A 27,588-nucleotide genomic window follows, 5' to 3' on the forward strand; every position below is an offset into this window, starting at 1 on the left:
CGTTCCCATCCTCAGTTCTACCTCCCTCACCAACCCTTAATCCGCACGTCCTACCTGAATTTACCCTCATCATAACCTGAGCTTTCCCATCACTTTAAATTACTCTCCTACCATTTTCACCCAGTCATGTACCTACATTCCACCTGGTCATCTGCTGAATACCCTACTCCCAGCCCCTGCTGTGTGCCACCCACTAGATCTATGCCTCTTTTAATCTCTTGGACCGTTTGTAGATCCCCTTCCCCCACTCCCCAACAGAAAAGAGGAAACGAGACCCAAAGAGGAAACTGGGTCTTGCTGATCCCACGCCCAGCCATGCCACTGACCACACCCCCATTTTACTCCCAGCCTGACCCTGCCACTGACCACAGCACTATCCTCTACTCAGCCTGACCCAGCCACTGGCTATACCCCATCCCCCATCCCAGCTCCAGCTTTACTTAGACATTGCCAATGTCCCTTCACTTTCCCACCCCTACCCCAGTCTGATTTAGCCACTGACCACAGGCCCATCTCTTCTCAACCTCCTATAGCCTGACCTGGCCTCTGACCTCACCCCATCATTCCCTGACTTAACCACCATCCATGTAATCATTCCCCTTCCCCTAACCTGATGCAATGACTGGTCATGTATGTATCTTATGTATATGTATTTTTCCAAACACCATCATCACCAGCATTCTTTTTCTACACCCTGTCTTCCCATCCTTTTTCTACACCCTGTCTTCCCCATTCCCAGCCTGATGCAGTCACTAACCCAACCCCATCTGCCCCTAGTGGCTACTAATCATATACTCATCCCCTTTTTCCCCACAGCCTAACCGCATCCCCTAACCACAGCCTCATCCTCACATTCTCTGCCCAACCTGATCCTTTCCCTTCCTCCCAATTCCTCGCCTAAACTCAAGCTGCCCCAGCCACTAAAGTGGCTGCTGATGATAGAAAGCTATAGGACCCTAACCTGACTACCTTAGTAGTTATCAGGTCCCGTCAATTCTACTGCCGCAAACTTCTGAGTGACATCTTCCTCAATGCCATTCTAACTCTGGCTTCATTACCTTTAATTTATACTAATACAGTGTCCTTCTAACTAATCTCCAAGGTAACTGCCAGAGTTATTTTTCTAAAATCCAGTTCCGGTTATGTCTCCTCTCTGCTCAAAGACTCCCTTGGCCTCCTTTTGTCCTCCAATAAGTAAAATTCCTCATACCCGTCTCTAGTCTTCCTCTGCCTTTCCAACCTAACCCTGACTTCCCCACCACTGCTCCCTTGCAGGTACCCTGTGCTTCAACCAGTCTGCCTGCTCACTTCCCTGAATGCTCCTCCACGATTTACTGCTTCTCCATCTTTGCTTATGCTATTTCTCTGCCTGGAGTGAAAACTACCCCTGACACATCTCCAGCTGGCTGGCGTAGTGGAGAGAGCTTGGGCTTTGCAGTCAAACCTGGGTTCGGATCCTGGCTTCACAACTTATTATTTGGAGAAGTATTTGAACAAGTATTTAACATCTTTGAGTCTGTTTTCTGATCTGTAATAATGGAAATAATGACACCTACTGTAAGGATTAAACGAAATTATGTATATAATGCAAGTGACATAGAGTCAATAAATGGCAGATCACTATTATTTTTTATTATCTCTATTTTTTAAAATTCTAACTTCAAATGATACCTATCATGGAGACTTTTTGGTTCCCCTTCCCTAACCTAAAGGGATCTCTCTGAGCACACACCTTTTGGCTCTTACCACATCCTGCCCTCTGTTGTGATTCTGTACTTGGTTTATTCACTCATCTCGTAGCCTGGGAGCCCTTTGAATGCAAAGGCTAGGTCTTACTGATCTTGGTCCCCAGCCACTGAAAGTTTGGCCCAGGGTCTTCCCCACAGCTGGCCCTCAAGGAATGCTTGCTAGGTGGATGGAGAATGTCTACATAATGGGAGGAGAGACACTGGGTGCCGGGTGTGCTTGTTATGGAGGTTATCTGTGCAAAAGCCGTGTGCATAGGATGGGCTCCCTAGGAGAAGATAACGCAGTCGTGATGGGGTCTGTGTAGGGGCTGTGTGATTGAGATAATGTGTGTGTAGAGAGAGTAAGGTAGCTTTGTGGGAAAGAGCTCTGCCTAGGCTGGGGTGCATTTGGGAAGAATGAGTGTGCATGTGAGTATGGAGGGGCTGTACTGGGGGATGTTCTATGCAGCCCTTCAGCTAGCTGCCCAGTCCAGCTTTAAATGAGCCTCCAGCAGCCTGAGGCCGGATATGTCAGTCTCACCCACAGCCCTCCCCCACTGCCAGCGGTTGCGGACTCAGAGGCCAAATTTGGTAACAGACTGAGTGTTACTCCCCCATCCCTCTTATATTCTGACTGTCTTAGGCTCTTTCCTTTTGTCCCTCTCTGTAACTCCCTATCTTTCTGCAATTCCCCTTGTGGGTATCTGCTCTGACTATATTCTCCAAGTACCCCAACTTTCTTAGCTCCAATACTCTTACATTCCATTCCTTGCTGGGATTTGACCTCCTGTCCTCCATTCCCCCCCTCCAATTGCCCAACTCCTTTGGAATGCATCTCAGGAATGTATTGAGGGAGGAGGAGTTCCCTGGGAGGGGGACACGGCGGTGGGGAGTTGCTGTTCCATAAAACATCATGGAAAGGGGAGCAAAGTTCTCAGGCCAAAGCAGGAATGAACTAGCTTCTACTCATACTTGTAGCAGCCTTGTTCTTTGCCACCATCACCCCCAATTCACTGATCAGTTCTTTGCGTCCACTCACCCTCTTGTAGCTGTGTGAATATCCACTCTGGACCAGCTGGGGAGTAAGGGTAGGCATGACTCAGCTCCCTTATCGGGGTCTCACCAGAGGCTTCCGTGCTTGAGGAGGAAGGGGGTGTCTAAGTGTCCGGAGGAAATGGGGGGAGACATGCAGTTTCAGCTTAGTGTGAAGGGTCCTTTCAGTCCTGCTTCTCGGCTCCACAGACTCCTCCAGCTTCTCGGATCCTCCAGCCCAGCCCTCATTCTTTCATGGTCAGCAACCCCATAGCCAGGTCTGTCCAGCTGGGACACAAAAGCCGATAGTAATAAGGTTGGGCAAAGTGCCCCAGGAGTGGGGAGGGGGCAGAGAGCTGGAACTGGGGAGACTGGGAGGGTCCTCTCTTATTTGGCAGGAAAGACAGAGAGCTGTGGTTCTTCTCTTTTGAGACTCTGGACTGCTTGTAAGGTCAGAAATGGTCTATCTGCCACTCAGTACCAGACCCCGATCTAGACCTTTTTCATACCTGCCTCCTGTCTCTTGTTTCTACTTAGATTTGCAATTCTCCTCATCCCATCTCTCCTAACTTCTTTACCCTCTACCCCTTCTTAACTTCCCTGGCTTTCAAATGCCTTCTGTATCCTAACACCGCCATCTCTGCTTTCCAGCCTTCCCCTCTCACCCTGCTTTTCCCCACTTGAGGCTTGTAGTTTGCCAGGAGGGGAATGGGCAGCTTGTATTTGCCCATTCTCTTAGTTAAGCGGCACCCAATCCCTGTACCAAACTGGGGCACATCAGCAGCAGCCGGGCAGACTTGTCCTCTTGCAGCCTGTGCGCCACCTGCTGCCTCCAGTGGCTCCTCTAGCCTGCTGAGAGGGGGTGCCAGGAGGGTGGAAGAAGGTGGGATAGGACTAGTATTCTGAGCTGCACTGAAAATACTGTCAGGGGAAGTGGATGAGACAGAGCAGAATTTGAGACAGACTTGCTGAAGAGGAGAAAGCATAGGAGGAGTCGCAGGACTGAGTTTTAACTTGGTGACTTGGAACAAGCAAGGACTGAGTTACAGGGACTGGGTCCTTTCTCTGGCCTGTCTTGAAAATGTTTCCTGGCCTCCCAGAGTCTATTTCCCCTTCTCCAAAACACAAGAGTTGACCAGATAACTTCTGAGATAGATCCCTTTGAGTTAGAGAATCACATTTCTAGCTTGACTGCCTGGGAAGCCCAGTACAGGGCTAGGCTCCTTGAGAAGGCCCCCAGCATCTCAGGTTAGAGAAAAGCTGGGGCAAGAGCAGACCCCTGGATGGCTTGAGCAACCAGTATTTGGTCTCCCTGCCAGGTTAGCTAGAGTTTGTTTGCAGGCTTCAAGAGCCTTAGGGAATTATAGCATCTTCATTTTGCAGAGAAGGCAGCTAAAGCCATGAGAAGGAAGGTCACGTGATGAGAAGAGAGCTCTGAAAATCCCAGACAGGGAAGAGCCAGCAGGACACAGCAGGAGACAGAGAAAAATACTGAACCAGGCAAAAATGAAAACAAGGCAGGAGTAGGACTGAGAAAGGTGATCAGGGACAAGGGGCAAGAGAAATACTTGGATGAGAGGAGGGAGGTACAAATTCCAGTGGTGGGGCAGGGCAGTGTCCGCAGATAGCACTGCATTTCAGACCTGCTATTGGACCTTGCAGACCAGCTTCTCCTTTCCCTCAAATATCTTAAATTGTCAGGACTCTGCCGGACGTGGTGGCGCACGCCTGTAATCCCAGCACTTTGGGAGGCCAAGGCGGGTGGATCACGAGGTCAGGAGATCGAGACCATCCTGGCTAACACGGTGAAACCCCGTCTCTACTAAAAATACAAAAAATTAGCCAGGCTTGGCAGCGGGCGCCTGTAGTCCCAGCTACTCGGGAGGCTGAGGCAGGAGAATGGCGTGAACCCGGGAGGTAGAGCTTGCAGTGAGCCGAGATCGCGCCACTGTACTCCAGCCTGGGCGACAGAGCGAAACTCTGTCTCAAAAAAAAAAATTATCAGGACTCGTTCTTTTGATGTAAATAATTTTTAACTCTTTAAAATTATCAAATACAATGAAAACAACCTTATTACTCTCTACTTTGGTGAGTCCCTTTCAAAAAACACTCTTCCCTTGGACTCCACCATCTGGGGGGCCTCTTCTCCCACCAGAAGAGTGTATTCTAATGCCCTGATGCCATGGGCCAGGTATAGCCAGGCTGGAGAAAAGAAGCTGCCACCATGGTTGCACTTTCACTGAAGATCAGCATTGGGAATGTGGTGAAGACGATGCAGTTTGAGCCGTCTACCATGGTGTACGACGCCTGCCGCATCATTCGTGAGCGGATCCCAGAGGCCCCGGCTGGTCCTCGTGAGTCTGACTCCCCAGGTGGCTGGAGTGGGAGTCTTCAGTCCCTTCTTGTTCCCAGTCTCTCGGCCTTGAGAGTTGACCCCTTTGTCCCCTAAGACTACTCACCCCTCAGGTCTGTGTTCCATGGTTCCCTCGTTCTTTAGGCCCAGGTCATGGGAGAAATAGTCAGGGGCAACATGGTACAAGCTATTCAGCCACATTGGGGTCTTCATAAGCCTAAAGTGATCCATCCTCTCTTTTAGCCAGCGACTTTGGGCTCTTCCTGTCAGATGATGACCCCAAAAAGGGTATATGGCTGGAGGCTGGGAAAGCTCTGGACTACTACATGCTCCGAAATGGGGTAAGTATCCCTTCATCAAGGACCACCACATCCCCTTCCATCAGCTTCTCCCTGTTCCACCTTTTGTTTTCAGCACCCACATCTGTTGTCTCTTAGCCCTCCCCATGCTTTCTTACTGTTAACAGACAGTCATAATTCCTTGCTGTTGAATGAACCACCATAGTCTTCCTTTCAGTGCTCCACTCTCTCCCCTCAGGCTGAGTAAAGAGGAAATAATACCCCTAGCTCAGACTAGGCCCCTGTCTCTTCTTCCTGCCCTAACAGGACACTATGGAGTACAGGAAGAAACAGAGACCCCTGAAGATCCGTATGCTGGATGGAACTGTGAAGACAATCATGGTGGATGACTCTAAGACTGTCACTGACATGCTCATGACCATCTGTGCCCGCATTGGTAAGGGGCCCCAGTACAGTTGAAAGCCTGGGCCAGAAAGCCTCAACTCTCTCAAAAGGCATGGATGCAGTACCTGGGAAGCTAACAAGCCATCTCCTTCCCCAGGCATCACCAACCATGATGAATATTCATTGGTTCGAGAGCTGATGGAAGAGAAGAAGGAGGAAGTGACAGGGACCTTAAGAAAGGACAAGACATTGCTGCGAGATGAAAAGAAGATGGAGAAACTGAAGCAGAAATTGCACACAGATGACGAGTGTAAGCAGAACTAGAAAAAAGAGGGCTTTTGAAATGGGAAGGGTGGGAAGGGGCTTCAGCATCTGCTTCTGCCAGGCACTGTTTTATACCCTGGGGATACATCAGTGAGAAAACGAAGTCCTACACTCATGGAACTTACATTTAAGTGAGGGGAGGTAGGAAATGGAGAAATAAACAGAGACTAGACAGCACAGGGGCCGTGGGGGTTTGGCACTGAGGGGACTGTCTGTATCCCAGTGAACTGGCTAGACCATGGCCGGACACTGAGGGAGCAGGGTGTAGAGGAGCATGAGACGCTGCTGCTGCGGAGGAAGTTCTTTTACTCAGACCAGAATGTGGATTCCCGGGACCCCGTACAGCTGAACCTCCTGTATGTGCAGGTATGCAGAGGACTTGGCTGGGGTGGGGCAGGAATAGGGAGGGGTCAGAAGCACAGTGTGCGTGTCCCTGCACCCACACACAACATTCGCCTCCTTGCCCTGTGCTCTCCAGGCACGAGATGACATCCTGAATGGCTCCCACCCTGTCTCCTTTGACAAGGCCTGTGAGTTTGCTGGCTTCCAATGCCAGATCCAGTTTGGGCCCCACAATGAGCAGAAGCACAAGGCTGGCTTCCTCGAGTGAGTGACCCACATCCTATACCCTGTCGGGGCCCAGGACTCCCTGCCATTGTGACCCCAGTGGGCCTGTCTCCATTCTAAGCCTGCCCCCCCCCCCCATTTCTTCTTCTGAGGTACCAGGGTTTGACCAACATAGCTACCCTTTTAGTTCCCATCATCCATTGTCTCTTCTCTGCCTCTGGAATATGAATGTAGTTCAGTATCTCTGCCCCTACCCCCATCTCTGAAGCAAGCATGTCACTTTTTTTTGAGATGATCTGAAGAATTTTGCTGCAGTAGCCAGAGGGAAACAGGGTGAAATTTTCCCTATAGGGAACATGGGTTAAAAGTCTCACAAGCCTCATCTGCTGGTGTTTCTTGGAATGCAGAATTTGGCGTGGCTTTCTCAGCTTCCTAAGTGCATGGTCATCCTTCTAGAAAGCTCTTTCTCCTCTTGGTTCCCTGAAATGGTGCTCTAGACCCACTTTCCCTCAGGGACTGAGCCTCTAACTTAATTTTCCTCAGTCCCTTCCCTATAGGGAGAAACACAGGTCACATGAAGAATTCATACTGGCCAGGCTCGGTGGCTCACACCTGTAATCCCAGCACTTTTGGAGGCCAAGGCGGGCAGATCACCTGAGGTTGGGAGTTCGAGACCAGCCTGACCAACATGGAGAAACCATGTATCTCTACTAAAAATACAAAATTAGCCAGGCGTGGTGGCGCATGCCTGTAATCCCAGCTACTCGGGAGGCTGAGGCAGGAGAATCACTTGAACCTGGGAGACAGAGGTTCTGGTGAGCTGAGATCGTGCCATTGCACTCCAGCCTGGGCAACAAGAGCGAAACTCCATCTCAAAAAAAAAAAAAAAGAGTTTACACTAAGTCACCTCTATTTCAGAAGATAATCTAGACTCTATTCCCTCAGAGTCTTTTTTCTCCCCAAAGATAACACTGTCCTAGGTATTTCCTCATACCCCCAGGCCCACAGTTCATGGCCCACATGTCCCCTGATGCTGTCTACCACATGCTGACCCTCCCTTTTCTGGTGTAGCCTGAAGGACTTCCTGCCCAAGGAGTATGTGAAGCAGAAGGGAGAGCGTAAGATCTTCCAGGTGAATGTGGGTAGGGGAAAGTATTTGGGATGACCGTGGAGCTTTGCTGCTTAATCTTACTGACTAAATGGCCCCCTGCCTCCTCCCCGTCTCCCCTAACTTGGCTTTTACCCACCAGGCTGTTATCCCACCTCACCTCTGCCAAGAAAGCAGACAACTTGGGCTTTTAGTCTCAGCTCCATCCCTGCTTTGGCTGTGCAATTCAGTTCAATATTCTTGTATTCTTTTACTTACCTCTAATTTGGGATAACAGTACTTGCCCTGTGTAGGACTGATAGGAGGATCAAATGAAGTAGCATAATCTGAAATTACTGTGAAAGAGTATAGTCTTTGTCCACTAAAAGGTGTTACCCCCACTCTGAATACTCAGCCCAAAAGGCCTTCTCTTTGCCCTTCTACTTCCGAACTCTCTGTTCATATCTCCAGAATGTCGGCAAGTTCCTTGACTGTATCCCTTGACTCATCGCTTCTGCATAGCCCTTATCAGCCTCCATCCTGTTACCCTCTCGTTCTCATATCTTGCACTCCTCAACCTTTCCAGTGTCCCCATAATTCTCTCTCGTTAGAGTTAGCATCCAACCTTAATTCCTTAGCTGTGATATGAAACTCTTTGCTAAATTCTTCCCCATTTTATGCACAGGCACACAAGAATTGTGGGCAGATGAGTGAGATTGAGGCCAAAGTCCGCTACGTGAAGCTAGCCCGTTCTCTCAAGACTTACGGTGTCTCCTTCTTCCTGGTGAAGGTAGGTTACGGACCCTTTTCACTGCCCTCCTTGTTTCCTACTCTTGCCCTTTTCTGTCTCTGAAAGTCTCTGGCCTTGCCCTCAGTCACATTTCCTACCATTCTCTAAGATTCCTATTCTCTTCCTTGCTCTGACCTCATGAAAACCTGCCTGTCATCAGCCCTCCACCACCATTTCCCTCCCTACTCTGCATTTTCGCTTGTCCATTAGCCCTCCGGGCCACCTCAACATCCCCTATGGCTGCAAGCTGATCTGATCATTCACCTCTCATTTGACCTCTGACCTGTAACACCAACACCAACCTCTGCCTCATAGGAAAAAATGAAAGGGAAGAACAAGCTAGTGCCCAGGCTTCTGGGCATCACCAAGGAGTGTGTGATGCGAGTGGATGAGAAGACCAAGGAAGTGATCCAGGAGTGGAACCTCACCAACATCAAACGCTGGGCTGCCTCTCCCAAAAGCTTCACCCTGGTGAGTCTGGGGACTCCAACAAGAAAGTGCTTTGGGAGTTTCAGGAAAGGGGCGGCTGCAGAGGTCTCTTCCCTCTCTTGGGGTAAGTATACTGAGTATTACTCCAGAAAAAAAGGAGGTTAGAGTAGATGGAGAATCTTCCTCTGGGAGAGCGTGAGGCTTAAATGAAATGGGTGATGGACTTGTTCTTTAAAATCAGCAGAACAAAAATCTCATCAGCAAGCTGAGATCACAGGAATTCTTGTGGGGGTGGTGAAAGGAAAAATGTGATAACCTGCCTGTTTCAGCAGCAGCTATATGCAGTGAATTTTTGACTTTATATTATAGGGTTATGAATTGAAAACTGGTACCAACTTGATAAAGTACCCCAATGACAGAAATAGAAATTATAGGAAATGCTGTTTTTTCCCTTTTGGATAGATACTACAGCCAACCTTAAAGTGTGGCCATTTAATGCCAAATATTATATCCTCCCAATTTTATCATCAGAGTAAAAATAAGAGACTTCCTAAATGATATGTATTTGAAACTGTGTAGTGTAGAGGCCACTCCTCAGAAGTAAAAAATTTCCCTCCGAAGAGAAAATAAGGAGGAGGTTCAAGAAAGGTGGGCATCTTCCAAGAGGGCTGTTGCGACGGGAAGGCATCTCATGAGCTCAACCTTGGCCTCCCATCCTAGCCATTTCCATCCTGGATGGATTTGAGCTTTCCCACTGAGTCCGCCACCTTGTCACCCTAGGATTTTGGAGATTACCAAGATGGCTACTACTCAGTACAGACGACTGAAGGGGAGCAGATTGCACAGCTCATTGCCGGCTACATCGATATCATCCTGAAGAAGGTGAGCACTGCCTGCCCTAGCCTTCTCCTTATCGCCCCTTGCCCTCTCCACAAGCCAGTCCTTTAGAAATGGACACTCAGATTGCTTGAACCTGGGAGGCGGAGGTTGCAATGAGCCAAGATCATGCCTCTGCACTGCAGCCTGGGCAACGAGCCCTTTTTTGTCAAAAAAAAAAAAAAGAAATGGACACTCAGCTTCTGGAAAATGGCTGGTTGTGCAAAGAAGGGATGCCTTTTCTCCACTTCCCTCTTCTTTAACTAACCCAACTCTTGTTCCTTTTTTCTTCCTACAGAAAAAAAGCAAGGATCACTTTGGGCTGGAAGGAGATGAGGAGTCTACCATGCTGGAGGACTCAGTGTCCCCCAAAAAGTATGAAGGGGGTTGGGCTGATCCCATTTCCCAGGGGTAGAGAAGGCAAGGCCTGACTCTAAGGACTCTTGGGAGGTAGGGAATCCTTACAATGTTCTTTAACTAGTTGCAGGCTGTAGTGAGACCTCACACACCTGCATAGGTAGTGTAACTGGGTGGGAGGGGTAGAGATGAGGAGTCCTCTGTGAGCTCAATAGTTCATCCCCCTGCAGGTCAACAGTCCTGCAGCAGCAGTACAACCGGGTGGGAAAAGTGGAGCATGGCTCTGTGGCCCTGCCTGCCATCATGCGCTCTGGAGCCTCTGGTCCCGAGAATTTCCAGGTGGGCAGCATGCCCCCTGCCCAGCAGCAGATTACCAGCGGCCAGATGCACCGAGGACACATGCCTCCTCTGGTAAGTGTCCCACTTCCACCACGGTGCCAGGGCCCTTCTCTCACCCTCAGCTGGGCCGAGCCAGGAGTTAGGCAGTCTTTTCCCAGGTCCCTATTTGTATTCTTTCCCTAGCTCCTGGTTCTCTTTTACCTTCTCTTTTCTTCAAACATCCATTCCAGTCCCTGTTTCTCCCCACTTGTCTTTAGACTTCGGCCCAGCAGGCACTCACTGGAACCATTAACTCCAGCATGCAGGCCGTGCAGGCTGCCCAAGCCACCCTGGATGACTTTGACACTCTGCCGCCTCTTGGCCAGGATGCTGTAAGTATGGGATGGAGGAGAGGCCAGTGGTACTGAAGCTGAGACTCCAAGGGATAGGGATGAAGTGAACCAAACCAGGGCAGATCCTGAGGTCTTTTCCTCTCTCTTTCAGGCCTCTAAGGCCTGGCGTAAAAACAAAATGGATGAATCAAAGCATGAGATCCACTCTCAGGTAGATGCCATCACAGCTGGTACTGCGTCTGTGGTGAACCTGACAGCAGGTAGGCTGGATGCTAGCTTCCGGGTGTGTGATGGGGAGAGGGAGTGCAAGTGTGCGCAGGCATGCATGTGACTGGCTTCATGTGTGACTGTGCCTTGACTCACTGTGGAAGGGACTGTGTGTGTGCGTCCTTCCGTGGACGTGTGTGTGACTAACTGGGTGTGACTTTGCTCCTTCCCCAGCCCTTCGTCTGGCCTGCCCCGTCTCTCATGTTCCTCTTTCTCCTTTTCCCTTTAGGGGACCCTGCTGAGACAGACTATACCGCAGTGGGCTGTGCAGTCACCACAATCTCCTCCAACCTGACGGAGATGTCCCGTGGGGTGAAGCTGCTGGCTGCCTTGCTGGAGGATGAAGGTGGCAGTGGCCGGCCCCTGTTGCAGGCAGCAAAGGGCCTTGCGGGAGCAGTGTCAGAACTGCTGCGCAGTGCCCAACCAGCCAGTGCTGAGGTCAGGGGCCACAGGGTTGGGCTAGGGTGGAGACAGGGTTCAAGCCCAAGGAGAAGGGGCAATCCAAGTCACAGGATGGAAGCCTGGGTCCTGTGGGCCTGTGAGATGCACAGGCATGTGGGCAGGGATTGGGCAGCTTCTGACTGGTGTTCACTCTCCACAGCCCCGTCAGAACCTGCTGCAAGCAGCTGGGAACGTGGGCCAGGCCAGTGGGGAGCTGTTGCAACAAATTGGGGAAAGTGATACTGACCCCCACTTCCAGGTTGGTGACTTACCCAACCCCCCAGAACCCCCCAATCTAGGAAGTAACTTCTGCTTCTGAATCCAGTTCCTAGTCCTGGCTTCTATGAATTGACCCCTAAAAACCAATCTGAACCTCTGTTTCCAGGGGATGATACTGGTAACTTCTGATCTCTCTTTTAGGGGTTAGAATTCAGAAACCCTGAATCCAAACTTAACCTGCTAGTTTACTCTTAGCCCTCATTTATTCTTTAGCCGCTTGTCATCTTTTCTCTCTCTTCCCCGTACATAGCCCTTGCCCCAACTTGAGGACCCCCCACAATGCTATAGACCATGCCACCCTGAGAATAGTGTTCCTCTAGCTCTCCCCCTTCCCAGTCCATGCCAATTTCCTCAGCTGACTTTTCACCCTGGATTTCCCATGCAGATATGTGCATCCAGAGGGGCTGGGGTTCGATCTCCCCCCGATTCCCCTACGGTAACAGCCTCTGGCCTGGGCCTCCCCAGCTTTGTCCTCTCTGAGCCGCATACACTCGTTTCTGTACTTCTCCCTCAGCCTCCTGGGGGACCAGAAATTGGTGGGAGATGAGGAGGCCTGGCGAAGGCAGGCTTTGGGAAATGGGATCAGGTAGGGTAGTACAGGGACTTGCTCCCAGGACTCCAGGATGGCCACTTCCAATCCAAGATCAAGAAGTGGAGTAAAGAAGCTGGAGGTGGAGGGATCCCAGGAGATACCTCCTACCTCTTCTCCCCACCCGATTATAACAGCGCCACCACATTCTCTCCCCGTCATCATCGAGTGTATCCGCCTCGTGTGTCTCCATTTGGTGTAGGCTGTATTTCTCTTGGTGTGGGTTTGTTCCTCGGTGGGGGTTCTGTCCTGCTGGGTGCTCAGGGCAGTGGCTCGGGGTAGGTTCTGGTTGCTTCTGCGTACACTCTCCTTTGATTGGATCAATGGGAATAATGAAGCAGCTTACGCCTCTGAGAAGTGTCTGTGAATCCCAAGCCCGATCTCAGGTCATGCTAACTGCTGTTTTCTCACAGGACGTGCTAATGCAGCTCGCCAAAGCTGTGGCAAGTGCTGCAGCCGCCCTGGTCCTCAAGGCCAAGAGTGTGGCCCAGCGGACAGAGGACTCAGGACTTCAGACCCAAGTTATTGCTGCAGCAACACAGTGTGCCCTGTCCACTTCCCAACTAGTGGCCTGTACTAAGGTGAGCCCCAAAGATTGCTCTAGTCTGTGCTGAGGGGTGATACTACCACACACACGTGAGCCTTTCATTTTATTTCTTTGGCTCTGGAGGCCTCCTCACCCATCCCAGTTACTGCTATGAGCAACACACTCTACCTCCTTTCCCTTGCCTACATCTCTGACATTCACTTTACCTACAGGTGGTGGCACCTACAATCAGCTCACCTGTCTGCCAAGAGCAACTGGTGGAGGCTGGACGACTGGTAGCCAAAGCCGTGGAGGGCTGTGTGTCTGCCTCCCAGGCAGCTACAGAGGATGGGCAACTGTTGCGAGGGGTAGGAGCAGCAGCCACAGCTGTCACCCAGGCCCTAAATGAGCTGCTGCAGCATGTGAAGGCCCATGCCATAGGGGCTGGGCCTGCTGGCCGTTATGACCAGGCCACTGACACCATCCTAACCGTCACTGAGAACATCTTTAGCTCCATGGGTGATGCTGGTAAGACACGCACCCCCAGGAAAACAAAAAACCCCACCAGGGTTCCCTAAGCCCACTGGACATCATCCCCTTACGGACCCAACCACTTCACCCCAAGGAACTCAGCACAGTGTGGGCTTGCCAGCCACACAATCATAGGCTCATCATTAAAGCTCTCTGAACCCTCTGCTTCCCCTTCTGTAAAAGGAATATTAAGTCCTCTACCTTCCCTGGAGCATTTAAAGAATATACCAAAGTATGCACAAAAATATATAGAAAGTGGCATGAAAGTGGTATAGCCTTCCCTACTACACCCCAACCCCAAAAGTTTTCAGAGAGTGTCTCATCTTCTCAAGGCTACTGGCTGAAAATACCCACTGGAGACTGTCCTCCCATAAGAACCCACTGGAGAATCTGTTTTTCTCCAAGATCCTAAACCCAGGAAAAAAATAGCTCCAAAGAAATCATGCAAGAGCTTTTGCCAGTCTCTTTTTCTGTCCCTAAAGCCCCCATCTACCTTGTCTACACCACTTTTCCCCACCTTTGTCCCCACCCCTGACACCTCAGTGTCTCAGGCTTCCTCGCCTGACTGTGCCCTATGCTCTCAGGGGAGATGGTACGACAGGCCCGCATCCTGGCCCAAGCCACATCTGACCTGGTCAATGCCATCAAGGCCGATGCTGAGGGGGAAAGTGATCTGGAGAACTCCCGCAAGCTCTTAAGTGCTGCCAAGATCCTAGCTGATGCCACAGCCAAGATGGTAGAGGCTGCCAAGGTACAAAGCCTTCTGTGCACACCCCCCAGACTGGGCCCTAGAGGGAAGTAGAGCGGTCCAGATGGTCACCCTCATCTGATGCGGGAGACCCAGGAAAAGCAGAAAACACAAGAGGACAAATATAGGAGCACTCAGGAAATGAATGAGCCCCAAGCCTGCACGTGAGCCATGGCCCAGGCTATTTTTTTTTTTTTTTTTAAGAGGTCTCATTATGTTGCCCAGGCTGATCTCAAACTCTTGGACTCAAGTGATCCTCCCACCTTGGCCTCCTGAAGTGCTGGGATTACAGGCGTGAGCCACCACACCTGGCCTAAAATTATTTTTTAATTGACATAATTTTACATATTCATGAGGTACATAGTGACGTTTCAATACATATATAGTAATAAGATCAGAGTAATATATCCATCATTTATCCAAATATTTATCATTTCTTTGTGTTGGGAACATTCAGTATCCTCCTCCTAGCTATTTGGAACTATATATTATTCTTAACTTTAGTCATCCTACAGTGGTGTAGAATGCTAGAACTTACTCCTATCTAGCTGTAATTTTGTGTCCTTTAATAAATCTCTCCCATTCCTCTGTAGTAGACAACCGGATCTTTTTTCTTTAAGTCCAAGGTCTGCTATTCCTATTTTTACCTTCTTTGCTGCTACCCTGCCTAGGATTCCTCTCCATCCTGGTCTCTCCTGTGAATACACATAGGCATTCAGTCTCTGGGGCCTCTGCTGCCAGCAGTACAGAGAAAGACAAGGCAGTAGGACACTGAGACACCAGCATGCAGAGAACCATCAGAAAGAAGCCCAGACAATTCCTAGGCACCCTGGGCTCTGGGGCTTTTCAGTTGGCAGGAGTAAGCAGGTCCCCTGCTTTGGTATTCCTGAGATGCCTGCTCTAAACTGAGTCCTCCTTTGTCCAGGAAGCCCTACTCACCTCACTCATGTGTGGTATTCCCCAAGGAGGGGAAGACAAAACAATTCCACCTTAAGAAAGGATTTCAGCATCCAGTAGGAATCCTAGCCCCCGAGGTTTCCCATTGACTTCATGAGTCAGCTCCTCTCAAAGGTGATTGCCTTTTGGTGGGGCCAGTTAGAGATGACTTCAGGAAAATTCATGAATTTTAAACTGAGTCTAGAGGAGTGAGAGAGGAGCTTCTTTAGGATCCACAAGAGAGCTAGGTGATGACTGTCTTTCCACCTCTCCTGCAGGGAGCAGCCGCCCACCCTGACAGTGAGGAGCAGCAGCAGCGGCTGCGGGAGGCAGCTGAGGGGCTGCGCATGGCCACCAATGCAGCTGCTCAGAATGCCATCAAGAAAAAGCTGGTGCAGCGCCTGGAGGTGAGGCTGGGAGTTTCACCAGGAGCAAGAGAGAGTGTGGGTGCTCTGGGAGGAATGAACTGAAAGGGAGGTGTGGAGAGTAAGTTAATATGTCCTTGGGGCATAGCCTGGGCAAGGTAGGCGAGGGACTGGGCATGGGAATCCATGGGCTTGGTCTGACTACTCTTGTCTTCACAGCATGCAGCCAAGCAGGCTGCAGCCTCAGCCACACAGACCATCGCTGCAGCTCAGCACGCAGCCTCTACCCCCAAGGCCTCTGCTGGCCCCCAGCCCCTGCTGGTGCAGAGCTGCAAGGTAAGACTCTAGGAAGCATGTGGGAGTGGGAAGAGGGAGACTTGTGCGTCTTTTATGACATTTTCACCTACAGGCAGTTGCAGAGCAGATTCCACTGCTGGTGCAGGGTGTCCGAGGAAGCCAAGCCCAGCCTGACAGCCCCAGCGCTCAGCTTGCCCTCATTGCTGCCAGCCAGAGCTTCCTGCAGGCAAGGCACCCTCTCTGCACTTCTCTGACCTGACCTTCCCACTTTCTAAGCTTCCATCTCCCACAGTTTGAATCTCTGCCAACAGCCTCTTTCCCAATACCAAGCCCCAGTGTTCCCTACATCCTGACCATCATCAGTCCTTGTACCCAAGCCCAGAGGGAGGATGGCATACTTCATCCACCTGCCTATTCCCCAACAGCCAGGTGGGAAGATGGTGGCAGCTGCAAAGGCCTCAGTGCCAACGATTCAGGACCAGGCTTCAGCCATGCAGCTGAGTCAGTGTGCCAAGAACCTGGGCACTGCATTGGCTGAACTCCGGACGGCTGCCCAGAAGGTATGGAAGCTGGTTCTGGCTTTGGAAGATGAGGCTGGAGTCCTGTGGTGAGAGGAAATCTGTGCAGAATAACCTGATACATGGATAATTGTGTAATCAGAGGCATTGGTGAGACACAGCAGGACCTTCTACACCCAAAACCCCTTTCTTATCATAGGCTCAGGAAGCATGTGGACCTTTGGAGATGGAATCTGCACTGAGTGTGGTACAGAATCTAGAGAAAGATCTACAGGAAGTGAAGGCAGCGGCTCGAGATGGCAAGCTTAAACCTTTACCTGGGGAGACAGTAAGTATGTTTAAGACCTCATTCTTACCCAAATCCTAAAGTCTTCCTTCCCCTCCGTGCCCCAGAGCTGCTCAAAACCTTTCCTTCCTTCCTTCCTTCCTTCCTTCCTTTTTCTTTCTTCCTCTCTCTTTTATTTTTTTCTTTCTTCTCCTTCCTTCCTTCCTTCTTTCTCTCTTCTTCCTTCCTTCTTCCTTCCTTTCTTTCTTTTCTTCCTTTCCTTTCCTCTCCTCTTTCTTTTTTCTCTTTTCTTTTCTTTTCCTTTATTTTATTTCTTTTTCTTTCTTGATGGAGTCTCGCTCTGTCACCTAAACTGTAGTGCAGTTGTGCAATCTCAGCTCACTGCAACCTCCGCCTCCTGGGTTCAAGCCATTCTCCTGCCTCAGCCTCTTGAGTAGCTGGGATTACAGGCGTGCACCACCATGCCTGGCTAATTTTTGTATTTTTAGTAGAGATGGGGTTTCGCCATGTTGCCCAGGCTGGTCTTGAACTCCTGACCTCAGGTGATCCACCTGCCTCGGCCTCCCAAAGTGCTAGGATTATAGGTGTGAGCCATCGCACTCAGCCCAAAACCTTTGTTTAAATTGCCACCTGTCCCCAGTTACCTTCTCAGGTTCCTTCTCCTCACCTCCTCCTTTCTCAAGCCCAGTTCTTCCCCCTTCATCCTTAGATGGAGAAGTGTACCCAGGACCTGGGCAACAGCACCAAAGCCGTGAGCTCTGCCATCGCCCAGCTACTGGGAGAGGTTGCCCAGGGCAATGAGAATTATGCAGGTATGTGGGCAGAGGACCAGGCGTGGGGCATATTGTGAGGGAGGTAGGAAAATGGGAGCTGGATGAGGGATGGGACTGACAGGAAACCACTGGAATCAGGGCCTGGCAATGAAGACACCTTCTCTTCCCTCTTTCTCCTCATCTCCCAAGGTATTGCAGCTCGGGATGTGGCAGGTGGGCTGCGGTCACTGGCCCAGGCCGCTAGGGGAGTCGCTGCACTGACTTCAGATCCTGCAGTGCAGGCCATTGTACTTGACACGGCCAGTGATGTGCTGGACAAGGCCAGCAGCCTCATTGAGGAGGCGAAAAAGGCAGCTGGCCATCCAGGGGACCCTGAAAGCCAGCAGCGGCTTGCCCAGGTCAGATATTGGGAAGGGGCCACTCCCTCTCCCCCAGGTTCCTTCATAAGGCCCACCCTGATTGAGGCCAAAGCTTCTGAGCCTCGTCCACAGTGACGGAGTGATGTCTTCTCGGGTCTGCTCTTGAGAGCCCCTCTGTGGATTCCACCCTTATGTTCTCTTGGTCTTTTTTTTTTTTGAGACGGAGTTTAGCTCTTGTTGCCCAGGCTGAAGTGCAGTCGCGCAATCTCGGCTCACTGCAGTCTCCACCTCCTGGGTTCAAGTGATTCTCCTGTCTCAACCTCCCTAGTAGCTGGGACTACAGGCACGTGCCACCACACCCAGCTAATTTTTGTGGTTTTTTTTAGTAGAGACAGGGCTTCACCATGTTGGCCAGGATGGTCTCAATCTCTTGACCTCGTGATCTGCCCACCTCGGCCTCCCATAGTGCTGGGATTACAGGCGTGAGCCACCATGCCCAGCCCTCTTGGTCTTATAGAAGTGTCTCAGTTGGATTCAGTCATGGGCCGAGCTAAACACCAAGTTTGGGGAAGTTTAATTACTGTCACTTGAAACCCTAACCTCAGCCTGTTCACCTACAATGCCCCCTTTCTTTTTTCACTTTCAGAGGCAGTAGAGCTTGTCATTTCCCATGTCGCGTGAATGGAGGTGATCTCTCAAATTCTTTTCACTTGGGCAACCCTGTCTCCTTTCTTACCCTAGGTGGCTAAAGCAGTGACCCAGGCTCTGAACCGCTGTGTCAGCTGCCTACCTGGCCAGCGCGATGTGGATAATGCCCTGAGAGCAGTTGGAGATGCCAGCAAGCGACTCCTGAGTGACTCGGTAGGAGGACGGTAGGGGGTGGGGGAATGTAGGAGTCAAAGAATGCCAGGCCTCTCCTTCCTCCCTCTCGGTTGTCCTTTGACCCTGACTTCCCAGATCTGTCCCCTTTCATTACTCCCAGGCTATGTGCCCACCTTTTCAGCCCTCCTTTACCAGACTTCTCCCTGCATCATTCCCCACTCTTCTGTCTGACTTCCCTTCTCACCCTGCAGCTTCCTCCTAGCACTGGGACATTTCAAGAAGCTCAGAGCCGGTTGAATGAAGCTGCTGCTGGGCTGAATCAGGCAGCCACAGAACTGGTGCAGGCCTCTCGGGGAACCCCTCAGGACCTGGCTCGAGCCTCAGGCCGATTTGGACAGGACTTCAGCACCTTCCTGGAAGCTGGTGTGGAGATGGCAGGCCAGGCTCCGGTATGAAGAGGCCTCTGCCTCTAAGGGTTAGATAGGAGGCAGTTGGGTGACCAGTCCTGACTTGCTCCTGGCTCCCTTCCCTCCCCAGTCTCTAGCACTACTGTCTGGGAAAGAAGATCCCTTTTAGAGACAGATAAGAAAGGACAGGACAATGCATTGACCTTGTCACCTTCAACAGAGCCAGGAGGACCGAGCCCAAGTTGTGTCCAACTTGAAGGGCATCTCCATGTCTTCAAGCAAACTTCTTCTGGCTGCCAAGGCCCTGTCCACGGACCCTGCTGCCCCTAACCTCAAGAGTCAGCTGGCTGCAGCTGCCAGGTAAGTAGTTGTTGAGAAGCCCAGCCCTGGACTGTGTGAGAGAGACTGGGGAGCAGGCAGTTCATGAGAGCTTCCTGGCTTAGGAGTGGCTATAGGCAAAAGATAAATACTTACATAGGACCCAGGAATGATGACCTATTCACCTATTCACTCAACTTTCTGTCCCTCCCAGGGCAGTAACTGACAGCATCAATCAGCTCATCACTATGTGCACCCAGCAGGCACCCGGCCAGAAGGAGTGTGATAACGCCCTGCGGGAATTGGAGGTAGGCACATGGCAGGCTGATGGCATTGAGGTTGAGGGAAATGTTCTGGTTTTGGGTCTGAGGGAGGTGTCTTGGATCTCACTTTGCCCTCCCCCTACACAGACGGTCCGGGAACTCCTGGAGAACCCAGTCCAGCCCATCAATGACATGTCCTACTTTGGTTGCCTGGACAGTGTAATGGAGAACTCAAAGGTCAGCACAGCCAGGAACTCGGAGGAGAGAGGGCAGTAGGATGGAGCTAACCAGATGCCGCCCTGGGGTTCTGAGTACACACTCTGACTCCCCTGATGTCCTCTGTTCCTCAGGTGCTGGGCGAGGCCATGACTGGCATCTCCCAAAATGCCAAGAACGGAAACCTGCCAGAGTTTGGAGAGGCCATTTCTACAGCCTCAAAGGCACTTTGTGGCTTCACCGAGGCAGCTGCACAGGTTATTTTCCTGAGATGGGTTCTTTGAATGGCCCCTACTTTCTTTACCCCGTCTCCTCTCAGCCTGACATACCTGTAGATAAATCAAGATGTTTATGTTTGCAAAGCCAACTCTATGGAATCTAGGTTGTCCTCCTCCTGAAGTGGAGACACTTGTCAGCAATTACTGAACACCAACACTTCTGATTGCTGTAATTCCTGAACCCTGGTACTTTGGTTAGGATTACACTGCCAAACCATGAGGCCTTTTCCAGCTGGCTTTCTCAAAATATACTAATTAGCTTATACAAACCATTTTTTCATGTAATTACTATTTTCTTTTTTTTTTTTTTTTTTTTTTTTTTTTTGAGACAGAGTTTTGCTCTGTCGTCCAGGCTGAAGTGCAATGGCGCGATCTCGGCTCGCTGCAAGCTCCGCCTCCCAGGTTCATACCAGTCTCCTGCCTCAGCCTTCCGAGTAGCTGGGACTACAGGCGCTCGCCACCACACCTGGCTGATTTTTTGTACTTTTTTTTTTTTTTTTTTTAGTAGAGACAGGGTTTCACCATGTTAGCCAGGATGGTCTCGATACCCTGACTCGTGATCCACCTGCCTCGGCCTCCCAAAGTGCTGGGATTACAGGCGTGAGCCACCGCGCCTGGCCTGTAATTACTACTTTCTTAAAATAGTACTAGTGACAAAATTTCCAGTTACTTGAGTCATCACTTAACTTTGCCTTTTTCCACATTATCAAGTATAAAACTACCTATTAGCTCTAAAGTATTTTGCTTTAGTATATGAATCCTTAAAACAAACTGGCATGAGAGTTTGCTTCAGACTGTTTTCCCTGAAAGCCTACCATCCTAGCCCACCATCTCCACCACCTCCCTGTGCCCTGTCAGAATGGGCGCCTTGCTCTAGGTGGCTTGAGGTTTTGTTTTTTTTTTCTTTTTTTGGTTTTTTGTTTGTGTTTTGAGACGGTGTCTTGCTCTGTTGCCAGGCTGGAGTGCAGAGGCACAATCTTGGCTCACTGCAACCTCCGCCTCCTGGGTTCAAGTGATTCTCCTGCCTCAGCCTCCCGAGTAGCTGGGACTACAGGTGCCCACCACCACACCCGCCTAATTTTTGTCTTTTTAGTAGAGACAGGGTTTCACTAAACCTCTTTGTTGTTTGTTTGGTTTTTCCCCCCAACTTCTGAAAATGCATAGAGGAAAAAGCAATGCTACTGTGTATTGATTGAAGTATGAATCAAACATTAGGATGTTCTTTCCATCATAAAAATGGCTTTTTAATCCTTCCCTTCCCTTTCCAAATATCTGACGCATGGAGGTGCTGTAAATGTGAATTAGCCTAATAACCTTCATCAGTTTTGAACTGTTTTTAAAAGAGACTTTGCTTGTGTGCACAAGCAAAAGCATATTTGCATATGGCTCTCAAACTTTTTACTGCTACTTACAGTAAGCCATACTTTACACTCTAAGACCCAACATACACAAACATATCTAAATAGAGATTTGATAAAAACCCTTGCTATGTAGTTTTCCTTTTTATTAACTTTTTTAATCTTCTGAAATGCTTGAATATACTTAATGAAAACAGGAGAGTATTTTTTTTCTTCTTTACAGTGTAACCATAGTTTGCTAATGTATCTCCACTCATGGAGAACTCTGGAAAATAAGCCCTGTTCTCTAAACTTACCTCTGCTCTCTTTTGTTCCTACTATCACTATTCATTTCCCACCTGCAATCTTTATTCCTCACCCCCACCCCCTTTTCTCTTCCCAGGCTGCATATCTGGTTGGTGTCTCTGACCCCAATAGCCAAGCTGGACAGCAAGGGCTAGTGGAGCCCACACAGTTTGCCCGTGCAAACCAGGCAATTCAGATGGCCTGCCAGAGTTTGGGAGAGCCTGGCTGTACCCAGGCCCAGGTAACTCAAGGGAACAGGGACCACAAGCAAGTCTGGGAAAGGGCAGACCAACTCCGTGGAGTAGAGGGAGGTGAGGCATGTGGGAAAGAGGGCAAGCACCCATCTCTGACCTTGCACACACAGCTTCTTTTTGGGTAACTGTCTTTTTCTGCCATGGATCTCATCATTTTTCAGTTACTGCTAAATTCACAACTTCTCTGTAGATGTTCGAGCTTACTCTCCCACCTGCCCTCTTACAGCTTCTCCGTTAGTACGTCTTTCCTCTCCCATGCCTAGTTCATCTTTGGGTGTCTCTGTCTCCTAGATCTTGACTTTTCAGGTGACTCTGTTACTCCTGTTTTGACTCCCCAGGGTATTGCTGTCCATCCCCTGACCCTAAAAATGGCTCCTCCTTGGGTATGTACACCTCCTTGCTGCCCTCATTGTGGCTCTTCCATGTGTCTCCTCAGGTGCTCTCCGCAGCCACCATTGTGGCTAAACACACCTCTGCACTGTGTAACAGCTGTCGCCTGGCTTCTGCCCGTACCACCAATCCTACTGCCAAGCGCCAGTTTGTACAGTCAGCCAAGGAGGTGGCCAACAGCACAGCTAATCTTGTCAAGACCATCAAGGTTCCCACTGCTTGAATTCCCAGCCTCTCCCTGACCTGTCCTGTCTTCTCTCCTGAGTCCCCCAGTTATTCTCTGAGGCCTTCTACCAAATCCCCTCTGCCTGAGCCCAAGCTCTTTCTATCCAGACTGACCACCTAGCCTCTCCCCAAATCCTTTAAGTCCCGGGAAGGAGACCTGGACTTCACTTCCTATACCCTCTGTGACTGCATCCCAAGTCCTGAGAGCCTCTCTGTCACTTCTAGGCTCTAGATGGGGCCTTCACAGAGGAGAACCGTGCCCAGTGCCGAGCAGCAACGGCCCCTCTGCTGGAGGCTGTGGACAATCTGAGTGCCTTTGCGTCCAACCCTGAGTTCTCCAGCATTCCTGCCCAGATCAGCCCTGAGGTGAGGCGATCTGAAGGGGGAACTGATGGGCCAGCTTATCACCTCATCTTCCAGGGAGTCCTTAGACTTACCTTCCTGCCTCCCCTCTCCCCAGGGTCGGGCTGCCATGGAGCCCATTGTGATCTCTGCCAAGACAATGTTAGAGAGTGCCGGGGGACTCATCCAGACAGCCCGGGCCCTCGCAGTCAATCCCCGGGACCCCCCAAGCTGGTCGGTGCTGGCCGGCCACTCCCGTACTGTCTCAGACTCCATCAAGAAGCTAATTACAAGCATGAGGTACTGAGGGGTGGAGAACCATTGTGGCTGGGGGGCACACATTGTGGCAGAATGGAGGATGGGCACTTAAGTGCAATTAGATGGGATGGTGTTGGGAGGATACAGGGGAAGGATAGGCTGGCCTTGCACTAGGGGATGTTCTTGGTGTTGGAGCCCGTGATGTGTCTGCAGGGACAAGGCTCCAGGGCAGCTGGAGTGTGAAACGGCCATTGCAGCTCTGAACAGTTGTCTACGGGACCTAGACCAGGCTTCCCTTGCTGCAGTCAGCCAGCAGCTTGCTCCCCGTGAGGGAATCTCTCAAGAGGTGAGGGGGAGAGGGTTATATGGAAAGATGTGTCTAGGAAGAGAAATGTCAGACTCAAAGAAGCTGGGGGATCACAGAGTGGCTTCTTAAGGACATCAAAGGGCTGGGATGTGCCAAGGAGGGTTAGGGTATTCGGTATGGAAGGAAGAGCAGTTCTGTGTAGCCAGAGGGTCCTATTGCAGGTCACCATCAGGGCTAATGTCCACTTCCTCCCCAGGCCTTGCACACTCAGATGCTCACTGCAGTACAAGAGATCTCCCATCTCATTGAGCCGCTGGCCAATGCTGCCCGGGCTGAAGCCTCCCAGCTGGGACACAAGGTACCTATGGAGACTCATGGGAAGTCCCAGGGAGTAGGGTGAGAGAGAGGGGACCTGACCCCTAGTCCAACCCTTTGCCTCAGGTGTCCCAGATGGCCCAGTACTTTGAGCCGCTCACCCTGGCTGCAGTGGGTGCTGCCTCCAAGACCCTGAGCCACCCGCAGCAGATGGCACTCCTGGACCAGACTAAAACATTGGCAGAGTCTGCCCTGCAGTTGCTATACACTGCCAAGGAGGCTGGTGGTAACCCAAAGGTATTGAGGGTTGGGAGGGAGGAGCTGTTACTAGCAAGAGGCTGGAGAAACAGGAACAACAGAGCTCCTCTCCTCTCCTCACAGCAAGCAGCTCACACCCAGGAAGCCCTGGAGGAGGCTGTGCAGATGATGACAGAGGCCGTAGAGGACCTGACAACAACCCTCAACGAGGCAGCCAGTGCTGCTGGGGTCGTGGGTGGCATGGTGGACTCCATCACCCAGGCCATCAACCAGGTTAGTCTTGGGGTGCCTGTGGACACTGAGGCTACCCTGAGCCAGAGCCTCCAAGCACAGTGGCAGAGACCCTAACAGTTTTTCCCTTTCCCAATCCTCCCCCCTCAGCTAGATGAAGGACCAATGGGTGAACCAGAAGGTTCCTTCGTGGATTACCAAACAACTATGGTGCGGACAGCCAAGGCCATTGCAGTGACCGTTCAGGAGATGGTGAGTTTGGGTGAGTCCCAGGGGACTGCCCTCGGAGAGCTGACTTTGGATATAACTTCACTCCTTCCATTATCACCAGGTTACCAAGTCAAACACCAGCCCAGAGGAGCTGGGCCCTCTTGCTAACCAGCTGACCAGTGACTATGGCCGTCTGGCCTCGGAGGCCAAGCCTGCAGCGGTGGCTGCTGAAAATGAAGAGGTAAACGTGGAGGCAGCTCTGTCCTGCCCCCTGCCCCTTGTTCCTGATGTTTCAGCATCTAGGACTGTCCCACCCCCACCCTCTCTGGTCTTTCATAGAAAGGGGAACAGCCTCAGGGCCACTCTGCGGAAGACTAGTGAGGCTCTGGGTAGGGACAGAGGATCAAAGCCTTCAGTCACAGGTATAAAGGAAACAGCTCAGAATCTGGAGCCTTCCCGGGCCTGCCTCTCTGGCTTCTGCCAACCCTCATCTGGGCCTACAGCTGCTTCTCTGCTGTGCTGCCAGTCCATGTTCTTGTTCTTTCTTGTTGCAAACTCATGAAGCTCTTCCTTACCTAAGCCTCTAGCTTTCCAAGAAAGCAAGTAATTGGATCTTAGCAGGACACATGTAATCCCCATCCTTAAAACCCTCCATAACCCCATACAGGCCACATGGTAATCCACGGCCCTCTGATTCCAACACTCAAGCATAAAGTACTCCTCCCCTCCTCCCCACTGTGCTTAACACAATCCTCACCACTTAGTGCCTGCATGCTACTATTTTCCGTGTGTAGGAGGTGACCTTTTGCCTAAAGGATATGAAACTGGAAACGTCCTTGTGCTGGGAACTGTCTCTCTCTGCTTCTTTAGTCTACAATGCATGTTTTTTCTGTGTCCTTAGTGACTTTTCCAAGCACAGTGGAGGTACTCTGAGTGCCCCTTGTAAAATCCATCTCTCTTCCCCTTGGCTCACAGATAGGTTCCCATATCAAACACCGGGTACAGGAGCTGGGCCATGGCTGTGCCGCTCTGGTCACCAAGGCAGGCGCCCTGCAGTGCAGCCCCAGTGATGCCTACACCAAGAAGGAGCTCATAGAGTGTGCCCGGAGAGTCTCTGAGAAGGTGACGGTGCTCATCCCTGCAGATGGTGGGACTGCCTCCAAACTCTGTAGCCTTTGCCATTCTCCTCCAGCCCTCTCAGCCCTCTCCTCTTGTCACTTCTCCCAGGTATGGGCAACCTTTCCATTTCACATGGCACCTTCCACAGTCACCATGTGACTTTCCCTACCCAGGTCTCCCACGTCCTGGCTGCGCTCCAGGCTGGGAATCGTGGCACCCAGGCCTGCATCACGGCAGCCAGTGCTGTGTCTGGTATCATTGCTGACCTCGACACCACCATCATGTTCGCCACTGCTGGCACACTCAATCGCGAGGGTACTGAAACTTTCGCTGACCACCGGTAAGCCAGGAACTGGGCCTAAGGCAGGCAGACAAGTCGGGGCACAGGGCTGGAAGAGGCAGGATAGCATTCACTGAAATGGGGAAGACCTGGGCCAGGCACCTTGGACAGGCTGGAGTGGGTAGGGGAGATCTGACTAAGCTGGGCCCTCCCTCAGGGAGGGCATCCTGAAGACTGCAAAGGTGCTGGTGGAGGACACCAAGGTCCTGGTGCAAAACGCAGCTGGGAGCCAGGAGAAGTTGGCGCAGGCTGCCCAGTCCTCCGTGGCGACCATCACCCGCCTCGCTGATGTGGTCAAGCTGGGTGCAGCCAGCCTGGGAGCTGAGGACCCTGAGACCCAGGTAGCAACCTGATGCCCCTAATTCCAGCTGGAACCACTTCCTGTCCCTCTTCTTCCTCCCATAGACCAGAGCCAACACTCTTCCACACAGGTAGTACTAATCAATGCAGTGAAAGATGTAGCCAAGGCCCTGGGAGACCTCATCAGTGCAACGAAGGCTGCAGCTGGCAAAGTTGGAGATGACCCTGCTGTGTGGCAGCTAAAGAACTCTGCCAAGGTTGGAGAGAATGAGAGCAACATCAGGAGGGGCACTGGATTACCATACTTCCTCCTGTTCCTTAAAATCATTCTTCTTCACTCCTCTGATACCTCCAGGTGATGGTGACCAATGTGACATCATTGCTTAAAACAGTAAAAGCCGTGGAAGATGAGGCCACCAAAGGCACTCGGGCCCTGGAGGCAACCACAGAACACATACGGCAGGAACTGGCGGTGAGTGAGAGTCTGGGGCATCAGGGACTAGGGTCAGAGAGAGGGATCCTGAAAGCCTGTGAACCTGTGCCACACATATACTCACAGACGGAGTCACACACAGTCTTCCCTCTCATCTATCGCCAGACTTTTTTTTGGGAGGGGGGAAGGGTCTCGCTCTGTAGCCATCCTCCTCCAGCCTTCTCAGCCCTCTCCTCTTGTCACTTCTCCCAGGTGTGAGTAACCTTTCCATTTCACATGGCATCTTCCTCAGTCACCATGTGACTTTCCCAGGTCTCCCATACCCTCCTTCTGGAGTGCAGTGGCATGGTCTCGGCTCACTACAACCTCCACCTCCCAGGTTTAAGCAATTCTCATGCCTCAGCCTCCTGAGTCACTGGGAATACAGGTGCATACCATGCTGGGTAGTTTTTGTATTTTTAGTAGAGATGGGTTTCACCATGTTGACCAGGCTGGTCTCAAACTCCTGGCCTCAAGTGATCCACCCGCCTTGGCCTCCCAAAGTGCTGGGATTACACTCATTAGCCACTGTGCCATTGAGCTACACTCATGTCTGTCCCCTACCCACTTGTTTATTCCTTAGCATTTGACAACTATCTTTTTTCACCTCCCTCCCACTTTCTCCAGTTACTAGTGGCCTCTTCTTAGTAGCTACATTCAGTGGCCACTTCTTGGCCTTCATCCTCTTTGAACATTTCCAAAGCATCTGACTCTGCTAACAAGCCTCTCTTTGAAATTCTTTCTTCTTCTGGGCATGGTGGCTCACGCCAGCATTTTGGGAGGCCAGCGGGTGTAATCTCAGCACTTTG

At 51.0% G+C, this 27,588-nt stretch overlaps 1 protein-coding gene across 2 annotated transcripts in view; it reads left to right on the forward strand.

Annotated features, from left to right (window-relative positions):
- The window catches only part of TLN1 (talin 1), a 35,411-nt gene that overhangs the window by 1,535 nt on the left and 6,288 nt on the right, over positions 1-27,588 (forward strand). The window contains exons 2-49 of one of the 2 annotated variants that reach the window (XM_063609762.1): positions 4,951-5,113; positions 5,356-5,453; positions 5,718-5,847; positions 5,953-6,105; positions 6,343-6,485; positions 6,598-6,725; positions 7,758-7,818; positions 8,459-8,563; positions 8,879-9,034; positions 9,773-9,874; positions 10,167-10,243; positions 10,456-10,636; positions 10,822-10,935; positions 11,048-11,156; positions 11,393-11,601; positions 11,765-11,863; positions 12,269-12,319; positions 12,886-13,053; positions 13,232-13,526; positions 14,114-14,280; positions 15,492-15,620; positions 15,798-15,914; positions 15,988-16,101; positions 16,301-16,435; positions 16,593-16,721; positions 17,389-17,491; positions 17,642-17,850; positions 18,553-18,672; positions 18,885-19,082; positions 19,261-19,400; positions 19,573-19,666; positions 19,769-19,858; positions 19,972-20,094; positions 21,856-21,999; positions 22,449-22,610; positions 22,853-22,993; positions 23,088-23,269; positions 23,441-23,573; positions 23,791-23,892; positions 23,976-24,146; positions 24,231-24,380; positions 24,489-24,590; positions 24,670-24,789; positions 25,524-25,670; positions 25,841-26,007; positions 26,165-26,348; positions 26,439-26,564; positions 26,663-26,779. In XM_063609762.1, coding sequence (XP_063465832.1) covers positions 4,984-5,113; positions 5,356-5,453; positions 5,718-5,847; positions 5,953-6,105; positions 6,343-6,485; positions 6,598-6,725; positions 7,758-7,818; positions 8,459-8,563; positions 8,879-9,034; positions 9,773-9,874; positions 10,167-10,243; positions 10,456-10,636; positions 10,822-10,935; positions 11,048-11,156; positions 11,393-11,601; positions 11,765-11,863; positions 12,269-12,319; positions 12,886-13,053; positions 13,232-13,526; positions 14,114-14,280; positions 15,492-15,620; positions 15,798-15,914; positions 15,988-16,101; positions 16,301-16,435; positions 16,593-16,721; positions 17,389-17,491; positions 17,642-17,850; positions 18,553-18,672; positions 18,885-19,082; positions 19,261-19,400; positions 19,573-19,666; positions 19,769-19,858; positions 19,972-20,094; positions 21,856-21,999; positions 22,449-22,610; positions 22,853-22,993; positions 23,088-23,269; positions 23,441-23,573; positions 23,791-23,892; positions 23,976-24,146; positions 24,231-24,380; positions 24,489-24,590; positions 24,670-24,789; positions 25,524-25,670; positions 25,841-26,007; positions 26,165-26,348; positions 26,439-26,564; positions 26,663-26,779 — 6,525 coding nt within the window. In that variant the 5' untranslated portion in view covers positions 4,951-4,983. The remainder of the gene's footprint in view (positions 1-4,950; positions 5,114-5,355; positions 5,454-5,717; positions 5,848-5,952; positions 6,106-6,342; positions 6,486-6,597; positions 6,726-7,757; positions 7,819-8,458; positions 8,564-8,878; positions 9,035-9,772; positions 9,875-10,166; positions 10,244-10,455; positions 10,637-10,821; positions 10,936-11,047; positions 11,157-11,392; positions 11,602-11,764; positions 11,864-12,268; positions 12,320-12,885; positions 13,054-13,231; positions 13,527-14,113; positions 14,281-15,491; positions 15,621-15,797; positions 15,915-15,987; positions 16,102-16,300; positions 16,436-16,592; positions 16,722-17,388; positions 17,492-17,641; positions 17,851-18,552; positions 18,673-18,884; positions 19,083-19,260; positions 19,401-19,572; positions 19,667-19,768; positions 19,859-19,971; positions 20,095-21,855; positions 22,000-22,448; positions 22,611-22,852; positions 22,994-23,087; positions 23,270-23,440; positions 23,574-23,790; positions 23,893-23,975; positions 24,147-24,230; positions 24,381-24,488; positions 24,591-24,669; positions 24,790-25,523; positions 25,671-25,840; positions 26,008-26,164; positions 26,349-26,438; positions 26,565-26,662; positions 26,780-27,588) is intronic. The other variant, XM_055293764.2, reaches the window with a different exon arrangement.

Source organism: Symphalangus syndactylus, chromosome 9, assembly GCF_028878055.3.
Source record: "Symphalangus syndactylus isolate Jambi chromosome 9, NHGRI_mSymSyn1-v2.1_pri, whole genome shotgun sequence".
Taxonomy (NCBI): Eukaryota; Metazoa; Chordata; class Mammalia; order Primates; family Hylobatidae; genus Symphalangus; species Symphalangus syndactylus.